Here is an 18,421-nt window from a genome sequence, read left to right on the forward strand (position 1 = left end):
TACCACTGAAATTTCCTCATATGCATCCTTGCTAGGGTCAGCATCGGGATGGCGCTGCCATGTAGCCTAGGAGTCTGGGAAACTGTCTTGCAGTCAGTTCTGTTGACTGTATAGCAGAACTGAGGTGGTTCTGAAGGGATACCACCTTTTCTGCTAGAAGAAAGGCTTTCATGAGGTCTGTTCTGATTCTGCAGCCCAGGAAGACAATATCTTGTGTAGGGTTGAGGTGGGACTTTGAGAAATTGATGAAGAAGAATCAAACCAAAAAAGTCCAGCAGAGACAGGACCCGGAACTTGCAAACACGAAAACAGTTACTGGTGAAACAGTCAGATGCGAAAAATAATTTTATTCACACATATTCAGCTAGCTCCCAAGAGGTAGAGAACATTATTTTAAAACACTGGCCTATACTTACCCTACATGACGAACTGAAACAATTTGTTCAGGACCATCCTCATTTTGTTAGGAAAAGAGATGTCAATCTAAAAGAACTGTTTGAGATGAAACAAAATTTTGGGTTTGAAACAGATACAAGATCTGGTTACTCACAAATGTGGGAGTCGTAAGCAGTGTAGCGCTATGATCAAACAACAACACAATCTACATCCCTTCTAGGAAATTTAGATTTAATTCCACCAAATATTTCAACTGTGGAACTAAGGGGGTGGTTTATTTAAAACTATGCATGCACGGTTACAGTTTTTATGTGGGGAAAACCGAAAGACCTCTAAGGAGGAGGGTTTATGAACATCTTTATGATGTTTCTAAAGGCAAAGAAAACAACGCCTTTTACAAATATTTACAAGTTTGTAATAATATGGAATTGAAATTTATGGTTTTAGAACAGGTATTACCGGACACAAGGGGTGGTAACTGGGAGGCAAGGCTAGAGTACCGAGAACTTTACTGGCAACTTAAGTTAGATGCAGGTAGGGCTCCTGGTCTAAATTAAAACATTAACATCGGCAGTGTTTTAAAGTTAAGAATGGCCAGACTATAATGTTAAACTAGGCACGAGCATTGTAGATGTTGGTTGAGATTTTAAACAAGAATTGTACTAACAGTCAAGAGGAGAAGGTTAACACCCACACTACATCTCAAGCAACACATAGCCCTTCTAAACCCGCACCACCAACACCCACATATAGCAACACTAAATCCACATATGCAGAGGCCCTTAACTGTAACCTGCCCAAGCAACAAAGACCTCTGAAGCTGAAACGCAAACAAACACCAATCACAACCAATGTGTCACATAGTTCACAACACCAGTGTGCCACCCAGCAACAGCCCCTAAGGCAAGACAATGTACCTAACACTTTAGTCATAGGTGACTCTATAGTCCGGCACACTGATGTCCCTCTCACCAGGTTGAATAAGGAGAAAATTACAATCAGCTGCCTGTCGGGTGCCAGGATCCGCCACATAACGCATGCACTCAAGTCACTCCACAACAAGTACAAATATGACTCTGTCATTGTCCATGTTGGAGTGAATGACTTGAGACGTACCTCCCTGAACTACATGAAAAGAGACATGGAAGAGCTCTCGGATCATGTGGCCCAGGCAGGTATGACCCTAGCCCTGAGTAGCATCCTGCCTTTGCCCAGAATGATACCACAATATAAGGATAAAATGATTGACTTCAACAATTGGCTAAGCTTATGGTGTCATTCAAAGGGGATCCAGTATCTGTCTGCCTGGGATGACATGATTGACAGACCACGACGCTTTGCCAGAGATGGTCTGCACCTGTCGCCCTGGGATTCAGGTTACTGGCTAAGGCTCTTGGCACCCCTATAGTGCGTTTATTAGGCAAACTTCAAAGGACAAAACCACCACTGTAACAGGTACAAGCATGCAAAATCTGAAGGTAATGCTACTCAATGCTAGAAGTCTAAACCTCAAAATGCACTCTCTCGAGGCACTCCTAAAAATGGAGAACATCGATATCTGTGCAGTAACTGAGACCTGGTTCAAGGCTCCAGAGAGCACCCCTGCAATACCAGGCTACAACTCTTACCACACTTTTCGGCCACCAAACCAGGACCGAAACACTAAAGGTGGAGGAGTGTCAATATTCACCAAGGATATTCACACCACCAGGCTAGTTGGCCAGCACAATGTGTCTGAAATTCTCCAAGTGCAACTAACACTAGGTAAGACTGCAATCCAAATTGTAGCTTGCTACAGATCCCCCACCATACCCCAAGATTCTCACTAAACCTTTCTAAACATACTGGAAAATATTAAGATAGAACCAAACACCCTAATACTGGGTGATTTTAACTACCCTGCCATTAACTGGGAAAACTACTCATGTCCCAACACATTTGCAACGGTTCTTGGAATTCATAAATTCCAATGCCCTGGATCAACTAATCCATAGTCCCACCAGGGCTCCAATATCCCAGACCTGGTCATTACCAACATGGGAAATCAATGCTCCATACCTATGGTCACCCCTCGTTAGTCAGGTCTGACCATAAGCTAATCACCCTTAACATCCACATCCCACCCCACCCCCAGTAAAGAAACCACCATAAAAACTTCTCCAAAGCCAACTTCATGCTACTCAAGTCAGAAGTGACAAACTTCATAACACCCATGCAGACGGGAACTGAAAGTTCAACTGCTGAATCCTACACTAAGGCACTGTACGAGCACATCCACTCATGCATGAATCGTGCCATCCCAAATAGAACCAAAATGCTCTCATCCAAAAAGGAAGCCAATCTGGTGGTCCCCTGCCATAAACAAACTTTACAACAAAAGGAAGAAACTTTTGGAGAAAAGAGGAAAATCCCAGGATGCAAAAAACTCCCTTACTAGCCTCAGTAAGAAACTGAGATGCCTCAAAATCCTCCAAAGCTAGTTACGAAAATAAAATTGCCAAAGATTCCAAAGACAACCACAAAGCATTCTATAACTATGTCAAGAATCTAAATGGCAATGCTCAGATCTGCTCTGAGCTAAAACAGAATGGCATTAAATATACTGATCCAAAGGATATTGCCAATATCCTGGCAGATCGATTCAGTGCCAACTTCACCCTCCTCTCACCCCTAAATGGCCTATCTCAATACCGGAAGATTGCCAAATTCCAGTAATAACGACCACACAGGTACAAAACGCACTCTCTAAAGCCAAGAATACAGCATCCATGGGACCAGATGACATCCCGGGCTGTGTACTACATGAACTACAATATGAACTGGCACCTCACCTAAGTGTCATGTTTAATCATAGCCTCACCTCAGGTTTCGTGCCCACTGAGTGGCGCAGAGCTACAGTTATCCCAATCCACAAGGGGGATCCACCTTGGATTCGAAACTACCGTCCCATCAGTCTGACAAGCCTTATCTGCAAGGCCATGGAGCGTATTATCATGGAACTTATAAACAAAGACATTGGCAACCTTCAAACACTGGACCCCACCCAGTTTGGGTTTGTGAAGGGCCGATCTTGTCTACTGAACCTGATTGACTTCTTTGAATCAGTCTCCAGAGCCATGGACAAGGGTAAGGTGGTCCACACAGCCTATCTAGACCTTGTCAAGGCCTTTGACACCATCCCCCACTCTGGAATCACAGATAAACTTACTAAGTTGGGCATTAATCCCTATGTCACCCAATGGGTTGCTAAATGGCTTACTGATAAAACCCACACTGTAAAAGTAGCCGACTCCAAATCCAGCTCCAGACAAGTGACAAGTGGAGTACCTCAGGGTTCAGTCCTGGGGGCCGCTCTTGTTTGGCATCTACTTCTCTGAAGTACAGGTCAACACTAAGGGACTCTGGCTAACAAAGTTTGCAGATGACTGCAAACTGGGAGCCATTATTGAATCCCCAAATGATGTGGATACTCTACAAAAGGGCCTTACAGAAACAGATGCTTGGTGCCAGAGCCATGGGCTCAAGCTCAATGCCAAGAAATGTATTGTTATCCCTTTGGGAAAAAACATGTATCCATGAATTACCATATAGATGGCAGTACACTAAACACAGAAAGTGTGATAAGAGACTTAGGGACACAGGTGGACAGTGGTCTCACCTTCGATAACCACATCGCCACAACAGTCAGGAAATCCTTCTATGTGGCACACCTCATCACGAAGGGCTTTTCATCCAGAAAAAAGGAGGCCATTGTCCCACTGTACTCATCCCTCATTAGACCCATTATAGAATACAACGCCCCATTTGGTATGTACCTCTCAAGACATCTGCAGCAACTGGAAAGGCCTCAGAAATACCTCACTAAAAGAATCACAGGCCTAAAGCAGATGCCCTACGCTGACCGCTTTAAAAAACTCCAGCTATACTCTGTCGCATATCGTCTACTCAGAGGCGATCTCTGCTTAACATACAAGGCCATGTCAAACCCAGAGCTGTTGGACATGCTACACTTAAAGAAATCCCAATCCCTCAGAGCTACACGCTCCAGGGATCTAAACCTTGTCATCACAATAAACAAAACATGCTGGAGGGATAGGTTCCTGACCCAGAGACTCCCCAGACTCTGGAATAGATTGCCCATACATGTCAAGCAGAGTGCCTCTTTGGACCTCTTCAAGAGGAACCTTGACGATTGGATGGGAATAAGGAAATTCACCCCAGGGATCACGTCAGTCGCCCTGCTAGACAGGGGTCCAGGAAAGTAAATAATGTGGGAAGAAATAGCCAGGGAATTGTTATGGCTAGGCTTGTATAGGCCCTAGGGCTGATAGCCTAGTACCAACCTATGAACCCTATTGATTATAGTAGCTTTGTTACAATGCTTACCCTATTGGAAGAATAATTTGATTTATGACTGTTCACAGTATTTGAGAGTAGACACTTCAACAAAGGACATGAACATAGGAAGAATGTCCAAATTAGTTTTTTTTTTAGTGGTTTATTACCATTTTATAGTTACATGTTTTTTTCACACTATTGTGTGTGTTTTGTGTGACCATTTTTTCTTTTTATATTTCTTTTTATATATCTTTTTAAATGAAGGAGGGGCAGTTCTGACTCGAGCAGTAAGAGTTAGGGCGGTCATATGACTGAGTGATCTAGTATTTAACATCTGCTAACTGATCATACATTTTGTACTTTGAAGAAGCTCGGTATTGACCGAGCGAAAGCGTTTGTTTTTACATTTTGCTTTTTTAGTCCAATAAAGACTTCGTTTCACCAGTAACTGTTTTCGTGTTTGCAAGTTCCGGGTCCTGTCTCTGCTGGACATTTTTGGTTTGATTCTTGGTTTTTGTTTACCTCGCATTTCGTGAAATTGATGAAGAACCCTAGAGACTGGAGGATAACCAGAAGGTCCTGGGAATGGCTTAAAAGAGTTTCCCTGTCTTTTGCTTGGACTAGGTCGTCTAGGTAAGGGAATATCTGAATTCCTTTTTCCCTGCAGAAGGCAATGACTAGATTGAGGCATTTGGTGAATATCTTGGGTGCAGTAGAGAAAGCTCAAAGGGCAAGGCACAAAACTGAAAGTGATAAGGGCCCACACCAGGAACCTCAGGTATTTCCTGAAGGCGGGCTTTATAGGTATGTGAAGGTAAGCATCCTTTATGTCCAGGGTTACCATGAACCCTTGTGGAAGGATGAGTGGAAAGAGAGTGGGTAGGAAGAGCATCCTGAAAGTAGGGGCCTTTAGGAAGGGATTGAGGCGAGAGAGGTCTAGAATTGGCCTCCATAGACCTTCCTTTCTGGGTACCAAAAAGATTCTGGAATAGAATCCTTTTCTTTTTGCATGTGCCGGAACCAGTTCTATGGTGCCCAGAAGTAGTAAGGTTTGTAGCACCTGATGGATGAGTAGTTGACTGGAGGGGGGCTGTGGGATCCCCATCATTGATGGGGGAGTAATCCAGGACATGAAGTAGCCATCCTGTAGAATGACCAGTCTGTGGTAATGACTGACCATGCAAGGAGACAGAGAGAGACGGGTAGAAAGGGGAGTGGGACAGAGGGGGTGAGGGCTGAAATTTTGGCAGGCAATCAGACACTACCTGCCCTATCAGGAAAGGAAGGCCTTTGGCTGGAAGGCAGAGCCGGCTTAGACAGAGGAGGCTGTCTTCTAGCGGGTCTTCTAGACCGAGGAGCAGCAGGTCTGGAGGATTTCCCGATAAATTGGGTCTTGGACGGTTAGTTCCTCTGGAACTTGGGAACAGGCGAGACCAGGATATGTTTCAAGTCCTGTAATCCTTTATTTTCTGTTGTAAGGATTTGAAAAGGTCAGCCACTTTTTCACCAAAAAGTGCCGAGTGGTCCAAAGGTGTGTGCAGGAACTTGGTCCTGAAATCCTCTGGGATAGACTGTAGTTGCAGCCATGAGTATCTCCTTAATACTGAAGCTTACCTGGCTGAGGCTTCTGCTGCATTATAGCTACATCTCAATGAGTGTCTATCACTTGAGAGATGAGAGCCATCAGGGAAGGCAGGGAGGCTTTGGCTGCACAGTCAGGGATGTTCAGCTCTTTAGAGGCTTCGTTTAGGAGTGCAAAAGAGTAGTTGGTCATACGTGTTTGGTAGTTTGTGGCTCTAAATGAGAGGGTGGCCGAAGTATAAATTTTCTTTCCCAACCTTCTCCATGGTCTTGCTATCAGCTGGGAGGATTGCAGTGGTAGGCAGCAGTTTGGAGACCTTGGCCATAGAGATGGAAATGGTGGCTGGGTCAGGAGGGGGGAATTTAAGGAGAAATTTCTCAGTTTCTGGGACCTTATAGAATGTGTCTGCTCTCCGAGGAGTTAGAGGTTGGGAGTTCGGGTTAGTAGAGGCTGAGGCAAAGGCATCCAGAAAAGTAGGTTGGCTGGAAGGAATAGCAGAAGGACTGGGAGTGTCCATTTAGATGAGGTCATAAAATCTTTTCTGAACATCAGACATATCAGAGAATTGCCACTTAAAGTGGTCTTTCATTTTATTAACAGGTTCCCCAAATGTAAGATCCTCTACAGGGAAGTCAGGTTCTTCAGACCCCTCCTCAAGAGAACCATATCCCAAGGGGGATGAGATCTGGGGAGGATAGGAAAGAGAATACTCAGAATAGTCAGATAATCCTCTTCCTCTAGCTGCTCTAGCCTCCTTTCCTGGGTTGGAATTTTGGGACTAAGGAGGGGAGGAGCAGTGGCAAAGGGTTCTGCTGAAGGGCTAAGGGCCATAAAGACATTGAATAAGCTCTGGCTGAAGGCCTGCCAATCTGGCATGCTTTCAGAGGTAGGAATAAGTTGTCTTGTCTTCTGTTTTTTTCTTCAAAGGCCTAGCCGGAGTTTGGCTAGGAACAGGCATAGGGTCACTGACTGGAAGAGCGGAGGTGGCATCCAGAGAACTCGACTGAAAGCTGCCCCCCCCTCCCCCAGTGTCTTGAGAAGGTGCCAGTAAAACCTCTGTGAAGGTGTCATCCACTTGAGATTTTCCGGCTTCCTCAGAGGTACCCGCTATATCTGTATCGGCAGATGCTAGATCCTCGGTCAAGCTAACGTTGGCTACAGACTGAGGTACGGCAGATAGAGGTGTAGTGGAAGAAGTAGGCCGCGAGGACTTGGCCTTCTTCCTAGGCAGTTCGGATGGGGCATCGGGCACGGCCACCATTCCAAGCGCCGTTTCAAGTGTTGATTTTCTAAGTACAGGTTTAGGGCTTGCAAACGGTGGCGTAAGGTCTTCGGGACAAACTAATGGCAAATGGAGGAGTTCTCATGGTCGTGTTCCCTGCCCAGATAAAAGAGACACTGGTCATGCGTGTCTTTGTGGGGAATCTGCCAAGCGCACATGCACTTGCCCTTACCGGATGACATTAACAGACTATAACAAACAAACAGGACTGAAAGAATCCCCAGCGGTGTACTTAACTGAGTTTTTTTTCGATCAGAAGTCCGCGGGAAGCATGAGCACCTGGCGTACGACTGGTGGCTGAAAAGTTCTGAGGGCTGGTGCGTGCAGACGTTACTTTTATGGCCCATGTTCCAGCTGTCATGTCAGACGTCTGATGCACCTAGAGGGACTGAAAATCTTTGGAAACCTGGCCGGTAGAACTGGAGAGGAAGAAGGGTAAACCTACACGTAGAATACTGCAACACTGGAATAGAAGGGCATCTAGTATTATATGTGTATACTTTTCATCTCTCACCACATTCGAGCTTATTCACTTCAAACTGAAGGGCACTATCCCCACCTATGCACCTTTCATGGCAAAATGATAGAATACCATGAATAAAGATGGGAAGGAAAACCTGAACCTTGAAGTTATATCTCTATAGTATCTTACAGAATTATGCACTGAAGCTCATGTCACAGCAGCTCAAGTAGCTACTGTCAAGTTTAAGAAAAAAACTGATGATGTAGTCATAGATCTGAATGAATGAGCTCTACGTTTTTTGACATCAAAGAGAAGAACGACAATATGAATGATAATGGCACAGAGGCTACTGATGCTGACAATGAGGTCAAGTAACCAACAATGCCTACATGCCTAGAGGCCCTCATTGCCGAAGGAGACTGTCCAGACTACCACCACCACAGGAGCCGAGAGAGGGAGTACCACTGATGCCAACATGTATGGTATGGGGCAAAACCAGACATGGGGAAACAGCACATGAAGCACAGGCCCTTCTCCAACCACCCTACATACAGAAGGGGAAAAAACAGGACACTGAGGTCAGTTTGGGTCTTGACCAAGGCCCTCATCATTCAGTCCCAATCCACATGAACAGATGAGTTCCATAATGACCCTGAAAGATATCGTTGAAGGACAGATATCAAGTACTGCAACAACTCCTGCTGTAAGATAAGAGTGCCTACATGCTTACAAGGAAAGATTGAAAACTACTAGCTACGTAAATATCCACACTAAAGCTAAGTAGCAAGAAAAAGTTAAAAATTTTATACACTGGAAAGAAGGTAACACATCAGAAAGGTAGAGAGGCAAAAAGCTGGAGCTTCAGTGAATGTGTCCAACTCTGACGAGCAGGAAATGAAATGAGATCTGAGGAGATTCAGGAGGGCAAAGCATTATGGGAAAAAAGTTGGAGCCAAGTGCTCTAATGGGATCCAAAAAACCCATAGCTTGAAAAGGACAGATGTCACATAAAACTCATGGGGTTTGTTCTGACAGAAAGGGCCAATGTCCTTCACATAAAGATTATGTCACTAAACTTTAATAAGCAAGAATAAAAAAAGAATTCAGGACTGTTGAAGGTAAACACAGCAAAATCAGCTCAGTGGGGATGTGAATGTACAACTTACCATGTACTAACTTCCTCCTGAAGAGGCAATATAAATGAATCTGACTCAAATGGATAAATTAGAAATGAACACCGCTTTCTTTGAAATGAACTTCCACACATTAAGAGTACCAGAGCAGTATTAATATAGAAGAATTCAAAAATATTTAATATAACGGACATTCTCTATCCAATAATAATGCTTCAATTAATATGCTAACTCCCAATGCATCTGGCCACAAACTAGATGTATATAAGCAGACTTGCAGATGGGGGTGCGAGTTGGCAGTAAGTTTAGAGAACAAAGTAAAACGTTTTCCTGACCTTACCTTAATCTGCCCGATCCTTTCTCAGACAGTACTACAGCCTTCTTGCATTCCTCTAACAGATCTCGCACACAGCCATGCTTGTCTGGATAAAGTATTATCTCCTATGGGACATGGGTAAAAGAAAAAAAATACTTAAAGAACACAAAGATCGATTATAAAAAAAAAATGAAGCAGCATAGGAATCCGTCTAGTTCCAACTGCACCAGTACATGTGTTGAGGAAAAAACAAAGAAACTACTGGTCTTAAAACATCACAATAATTACCAAAAATCATAAACCCAAGGTAGCGTTCCAAAGCAACAACTCTTTCCTCCTCACAGACTTAAGTGATTCTCAGGAACAAAAAATCAGAAATATTTTAATGTTAAAAATATCAGCTTTTATCAACTTAAAAGTAGGTGTGGAAAATGTACATATTGTTTAATTTTAAACCAGCCTATTCAAGGCAAACAGTATAAACAGGGCCGTAAAAATGCATTTTAGAACAAGTACCCCATGCCCACACACTACTACTGAATACCTCTACACTTATACTCCACATAACCACACCCACTCCCCAATCAACCAATCCAATCATCCCACCACCAGCCAATCAGCCTTTCTCACAACCCACCCTATACCTATCACTACTCTCCTCCCCACCTCCCTCACATTACTTCACCCAACCTACCTCTCCATCTACTCTGTATCATATCCACTTTCCAACTACTGCTAACCTCCTCAAAACGCCTCATCTACCTTACTCCTCCTCATTTCAAATACTCCTCCTTCTCACTTTGTCATATATGTACTATCTCACCCAGCCTCTTTCCATCAAGCATTCACCAACCTTTTATACTACCTACTGACTTCCCAATCCACCCTCACACCCATCAATCATTATATCCCCCCATCTACATCCCATCAAAAAACATCTACTATTTCCCTACAAGCTCATTCCTCCATATAAACACTCTGCTCCCCCAAACTACCATACCCATTCATATCCCACAACACTCCACGCTGACAAACTCTCCAAGCACCTCCTCAGCCTAACTCACCAGGTACCCACCATCCTTCTCTCTGGAGACATAAACCCTAACCCAGGCCCCCTTAGCCCCTCCTCTACATCCAAACCTATCCTATTCACCTCTCTAAATGCCCAAAGCATAACCAACAAAATTCCCCACCTCCACTCCTGGTTTCTCTACAGTCAACCTGACATTCTATTTCTGAGACCTGGTTAAAACCTCACATAAAGGACTCAGAAATTACACCCCCCAACTACTCTATCATCAGAAAAGATAGAACCCACAGAAAAGGGGAAGGAGTAGCTCTCCTATACTCATCCTCCCTGTTACCCCCTATACTAAACCCATTCCCCAATTCAACAATGCCGAATTAATGTTGGCCCTACTTCAACTAAACAAACATAAATACATATGCATAGTTTCTCTATACATTCCCCCTGGGGACATCATCACTGTACTCAAAGATATTCTCTCCTGGCTTTCCACCAATATTAGTAATGAAACAATAATCTTAGGTGACATGAACATAAATTGGTTCTCCATTCAATCCCCCACAAACTCCATACAAATTAATCTTTATAATTTCTCTCATCTAATCAATTCTGTCACTAGACCCTCTAAAGACCTCTCCACAGGTAGTATCCTCGACTGGGTCTTAGTTACACAACCTCATTATTTCTCCAATAGTGACACACCTCCCAGCTCTCTCAGTGACCACCTCCCCACATTTGCCCACCGCCTTCCCTCCCACTTACAACTATCTCGTAACTACATTTCCACTCGTCCCCTAAAGAACTTTAATCCCAATACCTTCTCAACCTCACTAAAATCAGTAAACTGGAACCCTCTGAAAACTCTCCCCCTGGATAATGCCATATCCTACTTCAACTCTACATTCTTAAACCTCCTAGATTCACATGCCTCTCTAAAAATTAAAAGAAAAAAAAGTAAAACTGCCCCATGGCAAACCAAAGACGCACTAACTGCCATGCACCTTAGAGATAAAGCTTGGTTACACCACCAAAAAAATAAAACCCCCTCCACCTTTGACAAATACAAAGCACTCCGCAACAGAGACAAAAAGCTTATAGCAGACCACAAAGCTTATTTCTCCATACTGCAAACTAGCCATAAAACAAATACTAGAAAATTCTGGAATGGGATCTCCACCCTCCTCAATCCTGGCAGAGAAGAAAACCCTTGTCCTGACCCCAATGCTCTAGATTTGAGACCTTGCCACTCAATTCAACTCTTTCATCAACTCCGTTAGCAAACTTACCTCATCCTTCACTAACACTACCACTACTACAACCCCTCCTCTATCCTCCTCTTCCTCTTCTCCATCAAATATAGCCACCCCTCAAAACCTCCTCCTTTCTCTATGAAACCCATTCCCACATCTACCATCAAAAAACTTCTCCAAAAACTGAAACCCTGCTCCAATGCCCCCGACAACATTCCCTCATACTTCCTTAGTATAGCCGCCGAAGTCATTGACTTTCTCATCTCTATCGTAATCAACCGCTCTATCCAAGAAGGCTATGTACCTCAACACTGGAAAATGGCCTTTGTCTTACCCCTTCACAAAGGGGGCAACAACAATAATATAACAAATTTCCACCCCATCGCAATCTTATCCCCCATCTCCAAAGATCTTGAGAAATGTATCCATTTACAACTCCTACCCTATCTCATACAAAATCACTTACTAACTCCCACATACCATGGTTTCAGACCAGGCCACGGTACTACCACGGCTCTGCTGTCCTTGCTTCCTTGAAACTGTCAACAAAGCCTGTGACTCTGGACATATTGTATCTACAACTCTTACTGGACCTCTCTAAGGCCTTCAACACCATCTCTCACAACCTTCTCCTAGCTAAACTCTCTAATCTAAACCTCTCTCTCTCTCATCTCTCAACTGGTTCTCTAGTTACCTCTCAAATAGGCAACAAGCAGTTAAATGGAAAAAAGCCACCTCCCCATTCCTCAGCACACCCACTGGTGTACCACAAGGCTCCATACTGGGTCTGCTCCTGTTTAATATTTTCATAAATGATTTTCACCACTCAAGCCCAAACACAAACCTTATCCAATATGCAGATGATTCAACTATAATCTTTTCTGCCACCACCATCCCCACTCTCCTAAAACTAACCCAAGATGCTTTTTCTACCACTGAACAGGGGATGAGAGATAACCACCTAGCACTCAATGCCTCAAAAACCAAACTTATTTACCCCTTCTAAAACAACCACTACAAATAAGAACACATTCTCCACCACTGGCCACAATAATAACCACAAACAAAGTCGTACCTGAGGCCAGACTACTAGGTGTCCTCATTGATGATCAGCTTAAATTCTCCTCCCACATACAAATAAACATAAAAAACCCACCAGAAACTTGGTATGCTTTACCGCCACTGTTGCTACCTCACTCCCTCTACAAAGTTCAGACACACTACCACATTCCTCATCCCATCTCTCCCACTCCTAACTAACCTACAATCCACACAAGTCAAAACTCTCTTCCTGCTATAATAAAATTGCCAAGTTTGCCAATAGCCACAATTCTCCTACCCATCATTGTGTTGCACTTCACAAACTAAATTGGTTAGAGCTACCCAAGTATCTCACCTACATTCAACTCACTCATGCTCACAAACTCATTTTCAGTCCATCCCTCTGTCCCTCCCTATCCTCATGCCTTAAAATGCACCTTCCAGAAATATCCTCAAGATCCAGCAATCTAAACTTGATAGAATTGCATAAACCCACCCGCCCTCCAGGCAATAATCTCCTATGCTTTGCCCTGGCACGTCAGTGGAACTCCCGTTCCACCATCCATCCGCGCCATCTCTAGTCACTCTTCCTTCAAAACTTCACTGCACTCACACCTAACTTCTCTCTGGGAATGCTCCTGCACCCATCCCACATAACCTCTTCTCTCCATACCCAAGACATCTCAGGTACTCCAGTCCTACTCCTCTCCTCATAAAGTACTAGAAAGAAATTACAATTCCTATTTTTCTTATCCTTGATTGTTTGCTTTATATTGTATCTGTAAACGCTATGATTTTAGTTGTACTTCTGCATTTACTGTTATATAATTACTTGTTTATAACTGTTGTTATTGTGTAGCTTTCTACAATTACTTGTCTATAACTTTTGTTATGGAGCTTTTCTCACCAGGACTCCACTGAAATCGGGTTCTTCTTGGCCCAATGGACCATCCTGGCAAACAAACTGCAAATAAAATAAATAAATAAATAAGATCAAATTAATCCTATTTAAGGAAAACACTACCTATTTGCAACCCACATTCCAAAATCAGTTATTAAGAAAAGCATAAAATAGAGACTTGGCTAAAATCGCTTCCGGCTACCTAATGCAATAAAGCCTTCATCAGGTCTTTGACAAGAACTAAAATTAAATATCATAGCTATCTAACCACAGACAACCTAACTAGAACAGTTTAAATATAAAAATACATCTGCCTAATAATATCATCTAGTAAATATCCATCAATGTATATTAGTGTGCATAAAAAACTAAGTAACAGCTCAGAAAAAAAAACGAATAAAGGCTTGTTGCTTTGGAACACTACTTTGGTTTCAAGAGTTTAGGAAATTTTGACTGAGCTCATCAACAAAGTTTTAAGATCACTAGTTTCTTTGTTTTTACTTAACGTTTGCTTATAAAATACTGCACCATAACTATCTTGCACAGGACAATTTAACCAGTAGCTTATTACACTCATTTATACTAGTGCACCATCACTATGGTCAAAACAAATGACTCAAATGCAATGCAACTTGCACAAGGTCATGCTCATCTTACGCCCTGCTGTCAAAGCAGATGAATTTCATAAGATCTTACACATACCAACCACTTCTTTGTCTGCTGGAAAGAAGTGAAGACAGTGTAATCCACTAACACCAAGATAAATAAGCATCATAAACATCTACACCTTCGATGGATGACAAAGCCAAGCATGCAACTTTGCTGGGTGGGATACCTGTGAATACTTAAGAGTTATGGTAGGTTCCATTATAACCTCCTGCCTTCCCTGGGGCATTCTCAGCCATAAGGCCCCTGAATTCATTTAGAAATATTCCTAAAGCATTTCAATTAAGTATGGGCAGGTCAGTTTTGGCACACTCAGAGCCAGATGTCTGAACTGTCCAAGTTGGGATGGATGGCAAAGGATAGGGATTTCAATAAGGCAGTTGTACTACAGACGTCCAAAACAAAAATCCACATGAGAAATAAATTAAACAAAATACCAGCAGCAGTCCTGGCTATTTGCTTAGAAGGATGAAGTTGTGAGTTAAGAGTCAGACAAGCTCCTATTTGTATAACATTAAGCGTGTCTGAACAGCCGGGCAGGACAGGATGGAACCTATCCTACAAGGTGGGAAAGGTTGGTCCCAGTCAGTTATGATCCCACACAACTCATGGCTTGCATGCTAGTCATGGATTGGGAGGATGAGGAATTGGTATCGCAAGACTATCACTAGTGCTCTCAGGAGGCATGTCAGTAGGTGTGCATAAACGTAGAGGTAGGGTACTGGATACCCTTTCATGATGTGCTGCTCTCGTAAACACCTGGGGGGATGTTAGGAACTAATTTGCAATACACCAGCTGCTTAGAACTTGTGAAGGCCATGGGGGGAAACCATACAGACAGGAAAGAAAGAGGTGGCAGCAGGGACTAAGGTCAGGCAAGGTTGTCTGAAAGTAGAGTAGCCCCTCCCACACTTGTGACAGGAGGCCTTCTCCTTCTGGTTTCCCTGAGCTGCTTGCCCAGACAGTCATTAATAGATACAGCCATGATAGGCCAAACAGTGTTTGGACTGCTGTGGCTCTAGCAACTATCAAAGTTGCCTGAAGGAGGGACCCTCTGGGCAGCTTGTACCTCTGTGCTAAGGAAATCCACTATAGAGAAAGTCTTGATTTTTACTGGGGGAGGGGAGGCTTAACACTCAGCAGGCAAAGAATCAAAAAGGAAGTAGAAAAATAAACAGCATAAAGAGGCTACCTTGGTCTCAAAGAAAGGGATTTGTCTACATCAGTAAGTTGCCGTCTTTTCTAGTAACAGAAGGTGATGCTCTACAAGATAAGGCCTCCTTAATAACATGCTTGCTAGCCAAAACCTGGTAAGACAGCTGCATACAAATCGTACTGTAAACAACATGATTAGTAACACTCCTGACAAAGGCATACATTTATTCAGCATCAATTCAACACGAATGCAGGTCGCAGTGTGGGTGTACAACTAAACACTCCCCTTGCTACCTTCAATTCAGTTCTGTTTTCCTTAAGGTGCACAGACACCATGTGATGATACATTCCTAGAAATCATACACCACATTACAACAGACTCAGACCCTGTACCACTGGTTTGCCCTCAGCCACTGCATCAACATGATCTGTACAAACAGCCCACTAAGTTCTTCCCGTTGCAGTTAATAAGCAGCTTCATAAACCTATGGAGGCACAATGTGTTTTTTAAATAAAGGGATGCAGACAGCTTACCGTAAAAGAAGATATCCAACAGCTTACTGCTGCAGTTCTCATTTTCGAGACATCCTGCCATACAGGTAGCTCATGGGTCACCAGTCTTCTAAATCCTCCCCTCCCCTGAGATTTCAGCCAATTACCTCTTCCTGATGCAAAGATGTCAGTAGCATCAAAGATGCATTTGCTGATGCCATCTTTAGAACTTTCTTACCTTGGCAGACTCAAGGGAGAAATCCCTAGCCTTAGAGAACAGTGGACCAAGGGGTGACCCCAACACCAACCAAGGTCCACCCCAAAGTTCCCCAATCCCAAAGACCCAAAGAAAAGGCTTACAAAAACAGGGTCAAGGGTATAGAATGATAAAAAAAAATAAAATAAAAAAAAAAGAGGGAGGATGGGTTTGACACCTTAAACCCCAGGAGGACACAAGAAAAGTAGGAGACAAAGTGAAGTGTGGGAGGGATCTTGGACTTCAGCAGTGAAACTACTCAAACATTTTCATTTATGGCTGTTTTTGTGCTACGTTCTTAACACAAGCGTACTACGTTCATCACAGCATTTACTTTTGCTATCCTCACCCTTGGGAAGATTCACAAGGCAGTGAGAAGAGGAGATTCAGATAAAATATTAGAAAAATCAGTCCTTGCAGGATAGGAGAAGTAAATCCTGCTCCTACCTTGGATGCACCCCTAAGTTATAGTGTTTGGAAAAGGTGTATTCAGAGGATAAGGTTGCTACTTGCAGAATGGCTTTGGTGGGAACTCCTTTAAGAAAATCTGTGGTGGTAACAGTATCTTTTGTTGAGTGTGCTCTAATTTGGCCTAGGACTTTTTGCAACTGACATGGACAACAAAAGGCAATGCAATGCCTCAACTACTTCAAAAGGGTTTGTTAAAAAGACGTCTTCCTTCCCTTTTGTTAAACAGGCAAATAGCTAGTTAGCTGTTCTAAATTTTACTGTTTACAAGTAAAATCTCAACTGTCAATGCATATCCAGGGAAGGCAAGGCCCTTTTTCGTGAATTCTAAGGATGAGAAAAAAAAAAGAATGGAAGCAGAACAATCTGGTTCAAAGTCAATTAAATAAGCACGTGAGGCATAAAGTAAGAACCGGTTTACAAAGATACTTTGACACACTAAGGGCTGTCTGCACATAAATGCTTGCAATTCTGAAGCATGTCTAGTTTAGGTGAATGCCACCAAGAAAAGCATTTTTCAAAAAACTAGAGGGGGAAGAGGCTGACAATTCGAAGGGTGGAAGAGCATAAGGAGATCCTTGTCAATTTCTTCAACACGTACTTAATGTTACAAGGTGGAACCATCTAAAACTTGGGTGGTTTGAGGTGAATCACTAATCTAAGACAATGCTGAACTGAAGATCTAGAATACAACAGGCAGGCAATCTAAAACAACATAAGTATGAACTTTTAAAAATGTAAAAGCCTGATTTGCAGAGGTGCAACAGCTACGCCAAGACGAATAGTTTAGCCATTCTGGGGTCTAGGTCCCTGAACTGGCACCAAAAGGAGGACCTTTTTTCCCCTATGCAACTTAAGATTTTCTTATGCTAGGCTTTCCACCCTCCATCATAATGTTTAGGACATACTCAAAGAACAGCTGAACATCTACATTTACAGTAAGTAGACATGAGTGCCTTTTCTGTTGCAGTAATAACTCCTTGGAACTTCCTGCTGTACAAGCCCTGGGCTGCCCTGAATATACAAAACTTTTTTCCTCCATCCTCAAGCCTGGAAGTTGCCCTCCCCCTCAATTGTCAGGATGTCAAGGTATAAGGGTCATTGACTTGAGCCATTTTCTCAGGTGTTTCTTACACCCTGGACTGGAGAACTCAATCTACAAACCATATGTCAAGAGCACAAAGTACCCATGCTGTCCCCAGTACAGCCACTGAAAGGGAAACCTCAAAAAGATCTGTACTGGGAAGGGGACATAAAGGAGAGGGACTAAGGTACACAAGCTAACCCATAGCTTACACAAAGGGGGAGAGGACGGAATGAGAATACTGCAACAGTGAAACACCTAAACATTACATTTATGGTAAGTAGACAACTGCACAATCTTCACTGTTTCACTGCTGCAGTCATAACTCCTTGGAAAAATTACCAAAGTTTTAAGTTTGAGGGTTGGAAAGAAACTAGGTGGAAGCTAGAGGGCCCTCCAAAACAGCAGAGGAGAACCAAGCCTTAGCCTAGAGAAAGAGGACAGGTTTAGGACACTCTCCTGACAAAGACCGCTGTAGAGGCTGTGGCTCTAGTGAAATGTGTTGCCTGATGAAGGCAGCTGTAGTGGCTGTGGCTCTAGCGCAATGTGTCCTTTAATGAAGGCAGTCAAA

The 18,421-nt window shown here is 43.1% G+C and overlaps 1 protein-coding gene across 1 annotated transcript in view; it reads right to left on the reverse strand.

Annotated features, from left to right (window-relative positions):
• The window catches only part of USP7 (ubiquitin specific peptidase 7), a 3,814,244-nt gene that overhangs the window by 697,487 nt on the left and 3,098,336 nt on the right, over positions 1 to 18,421 (reverse strand). The window contains 1 exon segment of the mRNA XM_044088895.1: positions 9,535 to 9,635. Within this exon segment, the coding sequence (XP_043944830.1) occupies positions 9,535 to 9,635 (101 nt within the window).

This window comes from Protopterus annectens, chromosome 12.part0 (genome assembly GCF_019279795.1).
Source record: "Protopterus annectens isolate FY-2018-M chromosome 12.part0, PAN1.0, whole genome shotgun sequence".
NCBI classification, from domain to species: Eukaryota; Metazoa; Chordata; order Ceratodontiformes; family Protopteridae; genus Protopterus; species Protopterus annectens.